The sequence below is a fragment of the Panicum virgatum genome, chromosome 9N (assembly GCF_016808335.1).
Source record: "Panicum virgatum strain AP13 chromosome 9N, P.virgatum_v5, whole genome shotgun sequence".
NCBI classification, from domain to species: Eukaryota; Viridiplantae; Streptophyta; class Magnoliopsida; order Poales; family Poaceae; genus Panicum; species Panicum virgatum.
The window spans coordinates 13,740,005-13,755,293 of record NC_053153.1 but is presented as its reverse complement, the minus strand read 5'-3'; the positions used below and the strand labels follow the sequence as shown (position 1 = coordinate 13,755,293).

General features: G+C 45.2%; 1 protein-coding gene and 1 long non-coding RNA gene across 3 annotated transcripts; both read right to left on the bottom strand.

The window, feature by feature from the left end:
* Nucleotides 1-862: 862 nt before the first annotated feature.
* On the bottom strand, nt 863-9,962 carry LOC120690302 (protein WHAT'S THIS FACTOR 1 homolog, chloroplastic-like). 2 transcript variants are annotated; one of them, XR_005681699.1, is made up of 5 exons: nt 9,654-9,962; nt 3,081-8,270; nt 1,769-2,529; nt 1,450-1,692; nt 863-1,322 (listed from the first exon to the last, which is right to left on the bottom strand). XR_005681699.1 is itself a non-coding variant. In XM_039972900.1 (2 exons), the coding sequence occupies exon 2, from the start codon at nt 8,180-8,182 to the stop codon at nt 7,028-7,030; it is 1,155 nt and encodes a 384-aa protein (XP_039828834.1). In that variant the 5' UTR covers nt 8,183-8,270; nt 9,654-9,946; the 3' UTR covers nt 6,021-7,027. The 2 variants fall into 2 exon arrangements, 1 of the variants encoding a protein (XP_039828834.1); XM_039972900.1 differs by lacking the exons at nt 863-1,322; nt 1,450-1,692; nt 1,769-2,529 and having other exon boundaries at nt 6,021-8,270; nt 9,654-9,946.
* A 1,497-nt stretch (nt 9,963-11,459) lies between these two features.
* Nucleotides 11,460-12,829, bottom strand: LOC120687731. The gene is made up of 3 exons (XR_005680818.1): nt 12,606-12,829; nt 11,978-12,037; nt 11,460-11,754 (listed from the first exon to the last, which is right to left on the bottom strand). It is a non-coding gene; the product is annotated as an uncharacterized LOC120687731 (long non-coding RNA).
* Between the last annotated feature and the right edge of the window lie 2,460 nt (nt 12,830-15,289).

The window sequence follows — 15,289 nt, the reverse complement described above, 5'->3', positions numbered from 1 at the left end:
GAGTCCTGCCTTGTTGCAGTAGGAGTAAGTATCCCTGCTATACCGACACTGCCTGCACTCCTCCCTCGTCGAAAGGATCCAGCCCTGTAGTAGCGCACAATAATTGGCAGGTTTTTTTGCCACGCCGTACATGGCAATGCCGCTGTCCTGTGCAGAGTCATCCATCATGCATAATAAAGCTAGGTGGTTCTGGTTTGGTTTGTCAGAGTCATGCGTGATCCTTGGCACAACCTTCTGATCCTACGATCTTGATGGTACATATAATAAAATCTGAGAAGAACTTTTGTGTGTATTATCCTAGCATGGCAATTGGGACAAGAAGGCCATGGCCATGCATGTCAGGAGTGGCAACAAACACCTCACGGGACACCTCATCCCGTGTCCCATCCCAAGGGCGCCTCGATCACCCGGTTGGCGTATGGCTCTGGCCATGACCTTGAGAAGCCAACGCTTGGTCTCCTCGCAAATGCCAAGAGCCTCCCACGGCCTCGTGTCGCGCGGAGTGCTGCTGCCGAAAGAAGGGAAGGTGCAGTGGATGCCGCCGCTGTTGGCGTCGTCAGGCTCGTGGATCACAAAGCGCTCGCAGACAAGCTGCAGGGGCTCTCCATCATACGCATCATGCATGTAGATGGACCATAGATGTGTGTGCTGTGCAGTGAGCAATTGTGCACGCGTCCCTTTCCCTGGATTTATGCGGCCTCCCATGGCGCCATCGCCTCTGTAATTGCCGGGAGCATGCAGCAACGTGACAGGAGAGTAAGAAAGGAACAGCAGAGGAAAGCTCTAGAGACAGATCACAAGTACAGTACATGCCAAGATCCACTTGCACAATTGAGAAAAAATATGGAATCCAACAATTACAGAACAGAAAATAAAAAAATGGTAGAAAAACTGGTTTATGAGTTTTAGCACTTTTTTGTAATAAAAAATACTAGTAGTAAGTAAATAAATAAATGTGGAACACAGTAGTACATCTGGACAGGAGGACAAGGAAAAGGAAGGAGTGCGATGTGGTGCGAGGTGGATTGACGCTGAAGGAAGCAAAAGATACAGAGACCGAACGCTACGGAAACGTTCCTGCTGGCAGAAAGGTGCAGGCGCATGGCTTCACCCGGCAGCAGCATCCGCGGCACGGCAGCAGACACGACCAAAACCGGCCGCGGCCGGCAGCCCCACGCCACGCACGCAGCGATCCTTCCTCCACCACCACCATCATTTCATTCGGATCGGAAGCAGACACAGACAGCACAATGCAGCTCGCACAAGCCACCCCCACGGACGCATATGCCCTCGGCCCGCTGACCGCTGTTAACAGCTACAACCTACAAGACATGCGCAGGAGGAACGGTTAGACGGCCAACGGGCGATTAGGGTAGGGGCAGCGCATTAGGATGCCATCATCACCTTGTTCCACAACAAGCAGTAACAAACACCGAAAGAGCTCATTACCTGATTGTTCACTGCAACTAGATTTTCGCAGGTAGGCTGTTAGTAGACCTTGATGATTTCCCGCCAAAGTTGGCCCATCTTCTGATCCGCGAATAAAGTTGGTTTATCTTTGCCATTGCACTCCATGGTACTGCAGCCGGCACCATCTTTATAGTTTATATAACCTATGATGAATCAGATAAAGCAGCTATTGTCCCAACCAATAAGATAGGAATATGATTGCTCCAGCACCAAAGCCTGTCCCTACAAAATCTGCACGAATTAGAGGAAGGAATAAACTATGCAGCCCGGTGAGTAAGAAGCTATCTGAAATGCTTACCTCAGTGGATGGACCCGGTGGGTTTGGTGGTGAGCTGAAGATAGAATGATTCATCTGCCTCTCCAGATGCTTGGCCTGATGGACATTGGAATAAAATCGCTTTCTTCAGTAATGGGCGAGAAGAAGAATACGCTCATGTCTTTACTTGTCAACATGACGGGGATAAAGAAAGATCACGAAGCTGCCTTCCAAACACCACCAATGGGTTGGGTACAGAGCGACAGATAGACAGACAGACAGCCCGATTGTACGCCCAGATTGTGAAATATGAACCTAATAAATCACGCAAGCCTACACCAGGATGGACCCCTACTCTAAGGATAGATCAACGCACACATTACTTTCTTCAGATGAGACAAGTATAAAAATGACTTGCTGCTGGAGGAGTTGGAAGAAACCAGACTCCAGGATGACGCTGATACACAGTCCAAATTCTTCCGGAAGGACAGATGGCGATGGCTGAGCAGGCACCAATGTTCAAATCAGAGGATTGTTTCACCCGCTAGGCGCCAATTTGCTTATTCAAGCAAGCGAAAGAGAAATGGTTGCACGGCTTCAATGAGGTGCTCTCTCCTCCAAATGGATAGGCACTAGGTGAACAATGACAAACAGTGGCGCTCTGTGCCAGCCAAATGTAATTGCGGACACGGTCTTCAACCGTCGCCATTCACGGGATCAATCAAGTTTCTCTCAAGCTTGAGAAAAGATATTTCTCAAGAACATGAAAAAGATTGGAACCAACAACAAAGATAACGGACGCCCTGCAGAAATCAAGAGCGTAATGAATCGTACAGTGAACTACAAGAAGTCAGAAAACCACCTAATTGAGGACATATATTAGATTTAGGTCTAGATCAGGTGCTAAGTATAGAAATCAAAGTGAAGGGCAAGTAAAGGTGTGGCAGCTTCCTAAAGTCAAGGCAGGGTCCAGGGAAAGGGACACCAAAACCAACCAGGCAAGCCGGTTCTGAAGCAGCGATAACCCTTGTGATTTTGTGGAATTTGCCAACTTCGAATGGCAGGCGCAGGCTTTAGCCACACACAAAAGGTGTTTATCGAACAGGTAATGCAACCCAAGGACAGTGACAGGCAAGCAAAGAATGGTGTACAAGGAAGACGCATCAACATGGAAATCCAGATGGCTCACTCACTAGGGGCTGATGGTGACTGGGGGAGGAAAGTAAAAGCATGTGCTCGTGGTGGCCAATAATAGAGCCAACAAATTTAAGAGGCCAATGCAAGGTTCACAATGTAAGTTGTCGAAGAAACAGCAAATGGAAAGGCTACTTAAGAGGGAGGCATAAATGCTTACCAGAACGAAAAAAAGCAGGATCTGAAAAGGGTGTCTAGTCTCCCTCCATTGTTTGTAAGACTTCAGGATAGGCCTGCCTAAACTATCAGCCACTAACTCCCATCCAAATCTAGCTTTTAGTGCATCTGACCAGTCTTATGACCACTATCATCATGGGTGCCCTCTTGGTGTCTGCAGAATCTGGTCCGGATTGCTGCACCTCCATATATGCTCCTCACTTTCATGGGTTATAATCAGGCAGCAAACTGAGCAGCAGCCAGTTGGCATGATTTCACCTCAATGTGTCCACACCGCCCATAATTTTGTCGGTCGAACTTTTCTTGGCATATGTTCATCTGATTATTCCAACAGATCCCACTGACAGCTCGGTTTAGCGTTGCAGTGAAGTCTGAGAACATCTGTAATGCATCTCCCACCAAGACATTCCATGTGGATTGTGGACATCCACTTCGGTGCTGAGAAATCAAAACATACTCAACATATTGAAGTGGATACGAAAAGGATCCAAACATGTGCCTATTATTAGCCTGTTGCAGGGGTTGGCATAGCCATTGACAAATCTTTTTCATCCTTTTAGATAGCCATTGATAAATCTTTTTCATCCTTTTAGAATCTGGTCCCAGAGCAACAACTCTGAGTGAGTACCCCCAATTTCATTGATCATTATTCAGCAGCAAGCAACCATGTAACCGACAGGCTTTCAGAGGATGGCATTAGCCTGTCAGAGCACTCAGTTGGAGACTCTCTTTATTTGACAACTGCAGAATGTATCAATTCTGACACAAAGCAGTACCTTCACCAAAAAGAAACATTATTACAATATACCTGCCACAAAGTAACCTGACAAGTGATACCATCAGGCACACAATACATAAGATCTTAACTATTGGGGTTCTAAATTTTCATAGACAATTGTGATATACATTCAAGTATTCAACTATAATGATTTGATTGCTATGCTAACTTCTAAAACATTGCATGCCTATCCTGATGGATATAGATCACATAATAATTCATAAGCCAGCATTGCTTACAGTTGATCCTACTGTTAGTTCCCTGGCCAGCTATTACAAGCACATCACAAAGAAGAGGGGCTAATAATCCCATGTGCACAAGTCTTGGTAGACAGAAAAGGGGCAATCAGCAACATGAAGTGTGATGATTGTATAGGATGCAAATGATACAGGACAAAATTTTGAGTGAGCACTGCAAACCTTAGTGGGTCAATGATAGGGAAAACTAGATATGTACGAAGGTGCAATGTTATACAGTCGTCTAGTCGAACCTAGTCGCCATGGCACCGATAAGGCGACTAGTCGTCGATCAGGTCGATTAGTCGACCCTAGTCGTCGCTATAGTCGTCCTATATATCCCATGACATATATGTACATGTATATGTACTTATATACTATATAGCAAGCAGGAACACCACAATGATAGTCAGTTTGGTGACACTTACTTGTGAGATTTGATGTTTGAACTGTCCAAAACTCCATATTGTCCCACACAGTACAGGCTAATGGCTAATGGCTAATGGTGCAAGTTATATAGTTAACCTAACCCTAATGGCTAATGGCTAATGGTGCAAGTTATATAGTTAACCTAACCCTAATGGCTAATGGCTAATGGCTAATGGCTAATGGTGCAAGTTATATAGTTAACCTAACCCTAATGGCTAATGGGCCTAATTGAGCCCAGTACAGGCGGCGGGCTGGAGTGCTGGTCTGCTGGACATCTTTTGGTTTTGGCCTGATCGTCCAAGTAGCTAGTCGAATGACTAATCGCGATTAGGTGATGATTAGTCGGACGATCAGACATCTGATCGACAAAAGCTAGTCGTTTCACTTATCGAAGCCAGCGGAGCGATAAGGTCGACTAATCGCGACTAATCGCGATTAGTCGGACGACTGTATAACATGGCGAAGGTGAAGCATATTACTGGCATCTACGTCAGAATAGATGAGGCAACTAGAATTTCCAACATAATATCTGAAGTTAAGACTAAACCTAGCACTATATGAGGCAATAAAATTAGTTAAGATAAAGCCACTACCAAGTCAAAAAAACGTGGAACTATACAAGAATGTGCTTCTGCAATTCAGTGAACGGATCCTGCTTTACAAAAATAAGTGAATGGGTTGTGGGAGTGATTATCCAACGGACAGGAGACATAACAGAAGTAACTAAATAACATAAGCATGAATAAATCGTGAGATATCATCAACATAGAACATTGAAAAGCTTGGTCTGTCAACAAATTCAGATCCTCGCAAAAGAAGAATAAAGAAGCTTGCATATAGTTTGATGTGCTAGATGGAAGCAAAACTTCAGCTACTGCAAATGTCCGGAGCATTTATAGGTGCTTTATTGCCATGTATGGATGAAGATATGGACATAAGAAAGAATAGATTGAGAATTAGTACTGGCCTAGATTATTACCAATTTACCATTATATCCGAAGTTAAATCCAAAACAAACAACACAGGAGGATACAAAATTTGTGTTGTAAAGTTCCCTGGAAGTACTGCTGAAGTCTCCACATAATGAATAATATCATTACCAGCACTAAATTTATTTATATTGCTAAAAAACTTTCTCATAACCTTTAATTGGATTGCAAGTAAATGGTATTACTAAATTGTGCAAGTTGCATGCGAAGCTATTTCTTATCCTTAGGCATCTCAAATGGCATGCAACTGTAAGGGATGTACTGCTAGCTATTCATCAGCCAGATCCTAAAAATACAAAAGTAGGTGGATGGTTGTGAGAGATAACCACGAAGCAAACATCAGATATCATGATTCATGAATATATAAAACCTTGGCACTCTGAACAAATTCAGCTACTGACGACATCTGTAGCATTTTATATGTGCTTTCTGCCTGTGTATGGATGCAGAAATAATCATAAGAAAGAACCGACTAAGAAACAATACCTGACTGAGTTAATACCATTAATCATAGGGTCAAGTGATTGATCGACACAGCAGATAAGCAATGGCTGTTTACTAGTGAGACACATTCTTAGATGTAGAAAGATATCAAGTACACTAAGAAGAATCACAAGATAGTATGATACAGTTCAAAACACTGAGCATCTGGCTATTATTTATCAGAAAGAAAGGTTCAGGCCAAGATAAGCAAACTAAAAGTATATAATAACTTGAATGCTATAGTTTTGATTCTGTTCAGCAGTGATTTTTCACCAGCACAGCTATACAGCAGTGGCAACTTGCACTCCAGGGCCCAATTTCAGTAGCAGATTGCTGGGCAGCTGCAGCAGCATCATTACCGAACAGGCTTGGTTTTGGATTATAAGCTGCATAACATGAGCAAATCCTTTCTAGAAAATTCCTAGGCCAACCATATCGCCCCTAAGATCCAAACCTACAATGGTGGGTATAAATATGTGACTTCTGGTACAGCCATTATTTTGTCTAATCTGCAGAGCTGCCACTTGATTTCTCAGATGGATTTACATTTGAAAATGGGTCACTGCTCTTCTCAGTTCTTTAGTTCTCTCTTTACTTACTGAGCTGACAGAAACGCACACTGTACTAAGGACTTAAACTGTAGTGACATGTTCAAATTCGAAGCCAAGATGGCCTCACGGTAGCAGTGTAGCACAGATTGCTCACGCACAGAACACACACATACACAGGTCATTGGTGCTGCAATTGCTTGCTGCTTTTCTGAATGTTTTTTCTTGCAATGTATAGCTGGATACATGCTACAATAAGGACTCACTTAACCACCTGGTTACTGCCGCCATTACTGCTGTGGTTGCCTATTATCCTCCCTAATCTGCTAGCTGAAAATCTTATTACACTAAAGGCTGCACCTGGACACTCTGAAGTCTGAACCTGGACAGGTACATGCACACACAGGATTATTGCTAACACAAATGTGCTTGATAAGCTGTCTCCTGACCAGTAAATCAACCACCAATTATATTGCTACCAGATTATCTGAGTTCGAGCATGGTCGGCCAATCAAAGATGCAAACCGCTCATGGAATTTCAATAAAGGACACTTATCAATGAGATTACTGTTCTCATAAGCCTCCTTGAGGAAGACAGTGCTTCTTGCTCCCTTGTTAGTGATGTAGAAGATGCCATGATTTTTCACCAAACAAAGAAGTAACTTGCATGGAAGCCTGTACTCATTGTGAAATACGTCTAGCTTATCAGATGTCAATCGCCTCTCCATTGTCAGGCTCAAAATCTCATGCAGGACAGCAACAGCTCGCTTTCGAGCCTGAGGCGTTGCAGACTCAACTCGCCTAGCGTTCAAATAAGGTGAAGGAAATGCCATCTTTTGCCACCTGACAACCTCCTCAAGGTACTTCCGATTTGGCCTAAATCCTGCTGGGTACTTCAACTTGAAAGCAAAAGGACCCGAGATATTTCCATCTTTAGGAATCCCTCTACAGCCTATTTGGAAACCCTCAAAATCCAATTTTTCCTCTCGCGCTGTGACTGCTAGTGAAGAGTCCCAATTCTCCAGACACAAATGGTCCAATCCCTTCACATCACGGATTGAGAAAAAATCAGGATACCTTGGAAGCAAGTTGTTCTTGAAGTTCTTAGGTAATCCCAGTTCAGATTGGATTAACTCAATCTTCTCCAGGGGGATCTGGCAGTCCATCGACATCATCAGTAACTTCCTTAGGTTTTTCACCAAGATTGGCTCCATTACCTCTCGTGCTTGATCCTCTTCACTGGATATCTTTTTGGCCTTCTCTGTAAGTGTGACAGCAATGGGCTCTCGGGAAACGCTTCCGCCAGAGACATGGAAGATATTGGGATGACGCTCGATAAGTGAAAGAAAGTTCCATTTTTGGACAAAGCCAACCTCCTTTTCAAGGTCACGTACAAGTAATGAGCCTATCCTTTGTGCCAAAATGAGGTCACGGAGACGAATGAGGAGGGCAGGCTTCTTTTGGAGGTCCATGGCTTTGTCAAGACCAGGCTCACGGTGATATAGCTTCTTCTTGGGTCGGCGTCCATGGCCGGCTGAGAATGATGACATAGCCTGCCATCGTATGAAGTAAAGGGTTCTGGGAATCAAATATCCATGCCCTGCCAATCTTCTTCCCGTCATTTATATGATGAATACCAAGTTATGTAATCACTCCAGGTTCAAGCATTCAGGAGTGCATGTAAAGAACCAGCACGTTGCATATAAAATCCTGCAAAGAAGTAAAACTTATACTTTCAGCATGGTTGAATGGCCTACTATTTGCATCTCAGGAATCAAACTGCATAGGGGATATGTAATGTACAAGAGGTCGCTGCTTGCTGCTGCCACATTCACTGTAATAAGATATATTTGAGTTGAGTGGGAGTAGTGCGTTAGCGTGTTACGGTGCGGGTTGATGTCCTAATCCAACCGGCCATTGTTATTTTTCATTTTGCCCAGTCATTTTGCCCCGTTGTTATTCCTGCCTGGTTCGTTCAAAAAAAAATCACTGTAATGAGAGGCAAACTCCTCTCCTCTCCAAGTACTTCCTCCATTCTGTTTGATAGTCCTATTTCACCTTAACACAAAGACCAAGGAAAACAACCTTACTTATCAAATAATAAATGCAACACAGACTTTTTAGTTGGTCCTCCAATGCTTTAACTGGGAGCTTCTCGTTATTAGTGCTGTTTATTGCTATAGCTCATGCCAATAGTAATTAGGACTATCATTTCCGAACATTTGAGTTTTCGAAATAGGACTATCAAAAGAGAATGGAGGGAGTACAGCATAAAATGAAGAATTGACAAAATAATTAACAAAATGAGGCTCAGGTTTGAGAATCCTCATTTAACATGGGACGTTTGAGCCTATGTGGTGGCAAGACTTGAGAATTTCAATGTGACTTTTTTAACGGGATTAGTCCAAAACTTTTATTTCAGTGTGAAGTGTGCAAGTAGGTGTCCTATTGAACTCAATATTGAATCATTAGAGCTGTTTAGAGATGATCCAGCCAAGCCATAATGCATCATACAAATAGAGCGATGACGCATCCCCGAAATTCGTGGAATTTAACCCGTTTCAGTAAATCGTTCCTAAGTCAACTGCTAAGGTGCAAGGACCAGTCGCGGACCCAGGATTTAAAACTAGGGTAGGCCTGACCAAAAATTTAAAAACACAATCCAGTATAATAATAGCACTTCGATAGCAATACAGTATCTAATAACCAAATTTACAATAACATAATTAAAAAGGTCACATAATTTTTTTAGACCGAAGACCACTTTGGCCCTGCTTTACTGAAAGCATAAAAGTTGTTCAGGCTTGGTTACCAGCTTACAATCCATTCCATGGCATAAACCAGGATTTCAACTTAAGAACTACAGAGTTCTAAGCAGAAGAACTAAAAAAAGGTCTCATAGTACGTTATGTTCGACAAATTAGTTCGGAATTCAATAAATTACTATATAAAGAGTCGCACCAATTATTCCATTAATCACTCAATGTTTGAATTCAGAAGTGAGACTGAGATGGAAGCATGGAATAGAGTGAGAGAGATTGAGAGAAAGCAGCACACAACAGTGAGGGGATTGCAATGGGTCCGGTGCAGTACCCGGTGCACGCGGCGGGGACGAGCCTGCAGCGCGTCGGGGCCGCAGGCCGGTGGCCACCGGCACCGGGTGCGGGGCTGCGGGCGGAGGTGCGTCGCAACGGCGGGGTCAGGGGCTTAGGGCGCGGGCGCGCGGAGCGCCGGCAACCAGCGGGAGGCGCGCGCTCCACCTAAAGGCCACCAGAGCAGGCCAGCAGGGGCCGCGGGAGTCGAAGGCCGAAGGGGGCGGGCGGCGGCGCGACGTGGGGCGGAGGCACACGGGGGCGGGCGGCGGAGCCTCGTGGAGTCACTGGACTGCCCCTGAGATGGAGTTCCCTGGGCCGCGAACCCACGGGCCGGCCATCTGCATGCCCATAAAGCGCCACAGTACCATAATTTTTTTATTTTTCATTTTACGGATTTATAAAAATATACATCCAACCAAAAAAAATGCAGATCTATATAACTACCCCCAAATGAATTGACTGCCAAATAAATTGACTATAGGTAGATGAAACGGCGGTAGGTGCACTATAACAACGTTACAGCCGTTTCATCCTTAGGAATTTCCCTGGTGTGATAAGTTTATTTTCAAAAAATCATAACTAATTCATATAAACTTGGATAGAGATAAATTATATTTAAAAATTATATATCTCGACGAGATCTATAAAATTGTAGTTTAAACATTTTTCATTCGAAGTCATCTTGGGGCTCAAATAATCGATAATTTTTCAGATCTAAAATTCAATTTTGGATCTGAAGCTTGTGTCAATTATTTGAGCACCAAGATGGCTCCGAATGAAAATATATTACATATAAAAAATATTTTACATATAAAATTTATCTCCATACGAGTTCATATAAGTTAATTATAATTTTTTAAAGTTGTGTTGTCCAGTGTTTAGATCAAAATTTAAATTTTAGATTTGAAATTTGTATCGATTATTTGAGCCCCAAGATGGCTCCTAATAAAAAAAAATTGACCTACAAAGTTGCAGATCTCATCAAGATCTACAATTTTCACATAAAGTTTATCTTCAACTGAGGTCATATGAATTAGTTGTGATTTTTTAAAAATAAGCCATCCAACCTAGGGAAATTCTGCAGGATGACCTGCGGTAAGGTTGCTACAGTGCACCTACCTCCGTTTCATCTGGCTATAGCCAGTTCATTTGACGGTAGGATCTGCAATTTTTTTTGGTTGGATGTATATTTTTAAAAATTTGTAAAAAAATAGAAGATAAAAAAACTTCCATTTCACGGACCACACGACTTGCTACATGTGGGGAGAGAGATCATTTATCAGAGAAGGGAAGGCTGCAGGGACGACGGTCCCCGGACCAACGTTGTTATAGCCGATAACCGGCATAGATTAGTGTGCACAAATCATTGATCAAGCCAACGCCAGAATGGTGATGAGCTGTTTCTCTTTTAAAAAATAGTTATTGAATTGACCCCTCCTTACTTGCACCGATGGGGTGAAAGCCTACTCCGGATCATCCGGATAGGCGACAATATAAGGACATGTATAACAGTTCAGACAACTGTTGTCTATTTGATATATATAGGTAGTTAAATAGACAGCTCGTACAACGGATCGTTTACTTGGCTGTCTGCAAGATATTTAATTCATCCTTTGACACATAAATCATAGTGATCTAATACATAATTTGATCTTGTAGCCATTGTGTTGCATACATAAGAGACACAGAATATATTTACATAATTTGATCTTGTACACACGGGCATTGCAACAGTTCACACGGAAATTGCAACAGCACGCAAACTGTAACAGTTCACACTCAAACTGTAACAGTCTACACGGGTCCAGAGCAGCATCTTTAGCTAAAAAAATTCAGAGTACCATGGAGGCCAGGAGCAAACATACAGCAAATTGACCTTCTATAGAGTAAACATATAGCAAATTGACAAGGCCTGACAAGAAGAAAATAAGAGATGTGTCATTCAAACAGACAAGTCTATTTTCATTAGCATAGAAATAGCTCAGTGTATGCATGTGGGGCGAGCTGAATCGCTGGCAGAATATATATCTTCAGTGCCTAAGTTCTAACTCTTCAAAGCAACTGGTTCTTTAGAGCTCAGGCCATTATAGCCAATTTACCTGAAATATTCAGGTTACACTGCCATCAGTTATTCATGCTTATGGAACAGTAAAGTTAACTGAAATATAAACCAATACTGACTGAAATATATGCTGAACCAATTCTGACAGTTAACTGAAATGAGAAGGTTGCTAACTGAACCAATTCATAGTTAACTGAAATATGAAGGCTGCTAACTGAAATAAGAAGAAAGCAAACCATTATCTAGCATCAGCTTCTTACCTTAGATTGCCTACTGCTGACTGAAGTTCTCTCAGCTTATGTAATGGCATCAAATCCAACCTGCATACCAACAAAGCCATAAATAATCTAAAATTTTGATAGTTAAATGAATCAGTAACTTTGAAATTTCATGCATTGTCCCCAGCGGCTTGAATGAGAGAGCAATTCAGGGCTGACTGACTAACAGACAGTTCACAGGAAGTTCAACTGAAACTAAGCAGGTTCAGAGCCAATGAAGCATGGTTAACTGAAACTGAGAAGGTCTAAACAAAACATATAGTTAACTGAGACTATTTAGATGGTTAACTGAACAAGACTAATGGTATAGTTAAGTGAAACTATGACTGGCTAACTATAGCATGTGCATCAACTGAACAAGATACTCAAAGTTGTGCCCAACAGAGCTTGTCCAGTAGCATTAAAAAAAACTTGTTGAACAGCAGCATGTGTGCATGAGTTTGTGTTCCATTACTGTCCAATTGAACAAGCAGCACCATATTGCAAGACAAAATCGTGTCATTGAACAAGCGGTACTGAATAATCAAGGAGAAAATTATGTGATTGAACAAGCACTTGTCATACTGCAACCTTTACTGTCTAATCTATTAAAGAAAAAAATCACCAGTACCATGTCGCAGAATCTGAAGATGAGGTTGCATCCATGGTTTAGCGATGGGGCTCCGTTATACATGGCCATTCGGGCCGCCCGGACCGGCCCACGCCTGGGCCCGCCTTGGCCCGTTTTTTACGGGCCGTGCCTAGCCCGGCCCAGTTGCTCTGTGGGCCGGGTCGGGCTTGCACACGGGCTCCCCTGGTGGCCCAGGCACGAGCCCACGGGCCACTTTCATGCCGGGCCAGCCCGACTTAGCCCGGCCCAGCAACAGAGATCGGGCCGCCCGAGCCCATCAACAGAGATCGACAGTGGAGTGTGGAGGCGGTAGCCGGTGGCCGGCGGCGTCGAGGACGCGGCGGTCGGCAGGGCGGTGACGAAGAGGCGGTGACCGGCGGCGCGGAGAGCCGGAGACGAGGAGGCGGCGACCGGCGGGGCGAAGCCAAGGGCGGCGCTTCCTCCGCGGGCGGCCGGGCGGAGACGAGGAGCGGCGGCCGGCCAGCGGGGCGGAGCCGAGGCGAGGAGGCGGCGGCCGGCGGGGCGGACACGACGAGGCGGCGACCGGCGAGGCGAGACGAGGAGCGGCGGCCGACGGAGACGGCGTTCGCGGCGGGGAGGCGTGGGGCCGGGGGCGCTACGCCGGCAGCGCCGCCTGCGTGGGGGCCGGGGGCGGTGGGCGGGGGCGCTGAGCGCCGAGCGCCTGAGCCGCTGCCCGCTGGCGGCCTGAGGGCTGAGGCTCGGCCGTTCGGGGCGGGTAGGCTCGGGGTGGGTGTCTAGGGATTGGAGTTTGTGTGGGGAGGGGTGGCGTTGTGGGCTGGCGGCTGGGCTGTGGAGTTAACGGGCCGCCTACGGGGCAGCCTACTACATCCGTGCCGGCCCGCGGGCGGGGGGTGCGGCCCAAGCCCGGTCACGGGATGCGGGCCGTGCTAGCCCGAGCACGGATTGGACCAGGCCATGCCGTGCTTGGGCCGGGCCTTTGGGCCTCGGGCCGCATGGCCATCTATAGGCTCCGTCCAGCACTGTTGAAGAAGCTGCCATCTGCCTTGAGCAGCTCTCGCGCCACGGCCGCCGCCGGCTTCTCTGCTTGCCGCGGCATGGTGACCTCCGACTAGGTTCTGGCGGACACCAACTCACCAAGGGAAGTGGCGAAGGGGATTTATCAGGGAGGATTGGCGCCAACTCTGCTGCAAACAAATCCCCCCACGCGCGCACTGGATCCCCGCAGTCGTCGTCGACCCGCAGGCCGCAGCAGCTCGTCCAACGCGGCTACTCCGTCGTCACCTCGCATCGGAGAACGGGCGTGTGCCGTACACGAACGAGACGCCGGTTCTCCTCTCTTTCCTCATTTAATATGCGCCGCGGAGGACAATTTTGCCTATTCTGGTGCATGTCGACGGCAGGGGGCTCTGCGTTGTACATGCCCTAAGCCTAGCGTGTTGTGTCCATCCAGAGAAAGGGTTATATTGAGCATTCCTCTACACTATTTTTGTAGTGTTATCTTGATGAATTACACTATTCTTGTAGCGTTATCTTGATGAATTACACTATTCTTGTAGCGTTATCTTGATGAATTACTGGTTGTATGTGAATCTGCTTGTAATCAAACAAAGAGATATTTATCGGTAGGGCTCCACAGAAAAAACAAGCTCATACAACAAATCACCACTACTTGAAGATTGAAGGTACTTACAATAATACCAAAGTTAGAAAAAGAAAGAACAAAATTGATGTATGGTTCAATCACCTTTTATTTAATAATTACCAACATATATACTAACTTGTGACATATATGGCCTAACTATCCAAATCATTTTTCTCTACTGGGACCCATGATCCAAGAGGGTGTGTATGGGAAACAACGTTCTATGAACTCTTCATTACTTAGGAATCCATCATATCCTGTTGGGTACAAATTACCCAAATCTTGAACCTTTGTGCTATTTAAATGGTACGCCAATCCCCTCCTTATCCATTCACCCAAGAAAATAATCTCTTTGTATGGATGAAATCCTAGGATGTTGATGTATCCATTGTAACACCTCTCGCCCGCGTCTTCACTCTTAGTGTAGGATTCAAGTTCCTCGTCTCCTGAGTCCCATTCAAAGATTTCTTCAACTGGTACTTCTCTGTCATCATCTTCCTTGTAACACCGCCTCATCGCTCTATTAGTGATCGTTAATGTCGTGTAAGGTCCATGACCCACCAACTTCTTGTTGATCAATGTCGTGCTTCAATAACCATCCAATGAGATCAGCTTCATGCTTCAATACCCACTCCATCTGGCAACATGATTCATCAAGGAACCATATTTTAAGCTCGCATCATTCGCGGACTAATGCAAAATAAACCCCTTTTTCTGACTTTCCAAGATGAAGTTTGAAACATCCGTCCTCTTGGAAATGGATCAGAGGTTTCACCACTTGGAGCTTATTATCTGACAGGGATATTCTGAAGATCGCCTAAGGTTGTTAGCCCGAGTGGTGCGAAGCAACCGGCGGCACTCCACAGGTGGGGGGTTCGAACCCCCACCGGGGCGAATTTCCCCGCCTGTGGGAAAAAAACCCCCTCGCTGTGCTCCTGATAGCTTGGGCTGTGTAGTCAGCCTGGCCCGGTCTGGCGTCATGGTTTCCCGGCCCAGTGGGTAACGGTCCCGGCCTGGGTAACGGTTCCAGGAAATGACACCAGACCCAAGGTCAGAAAGA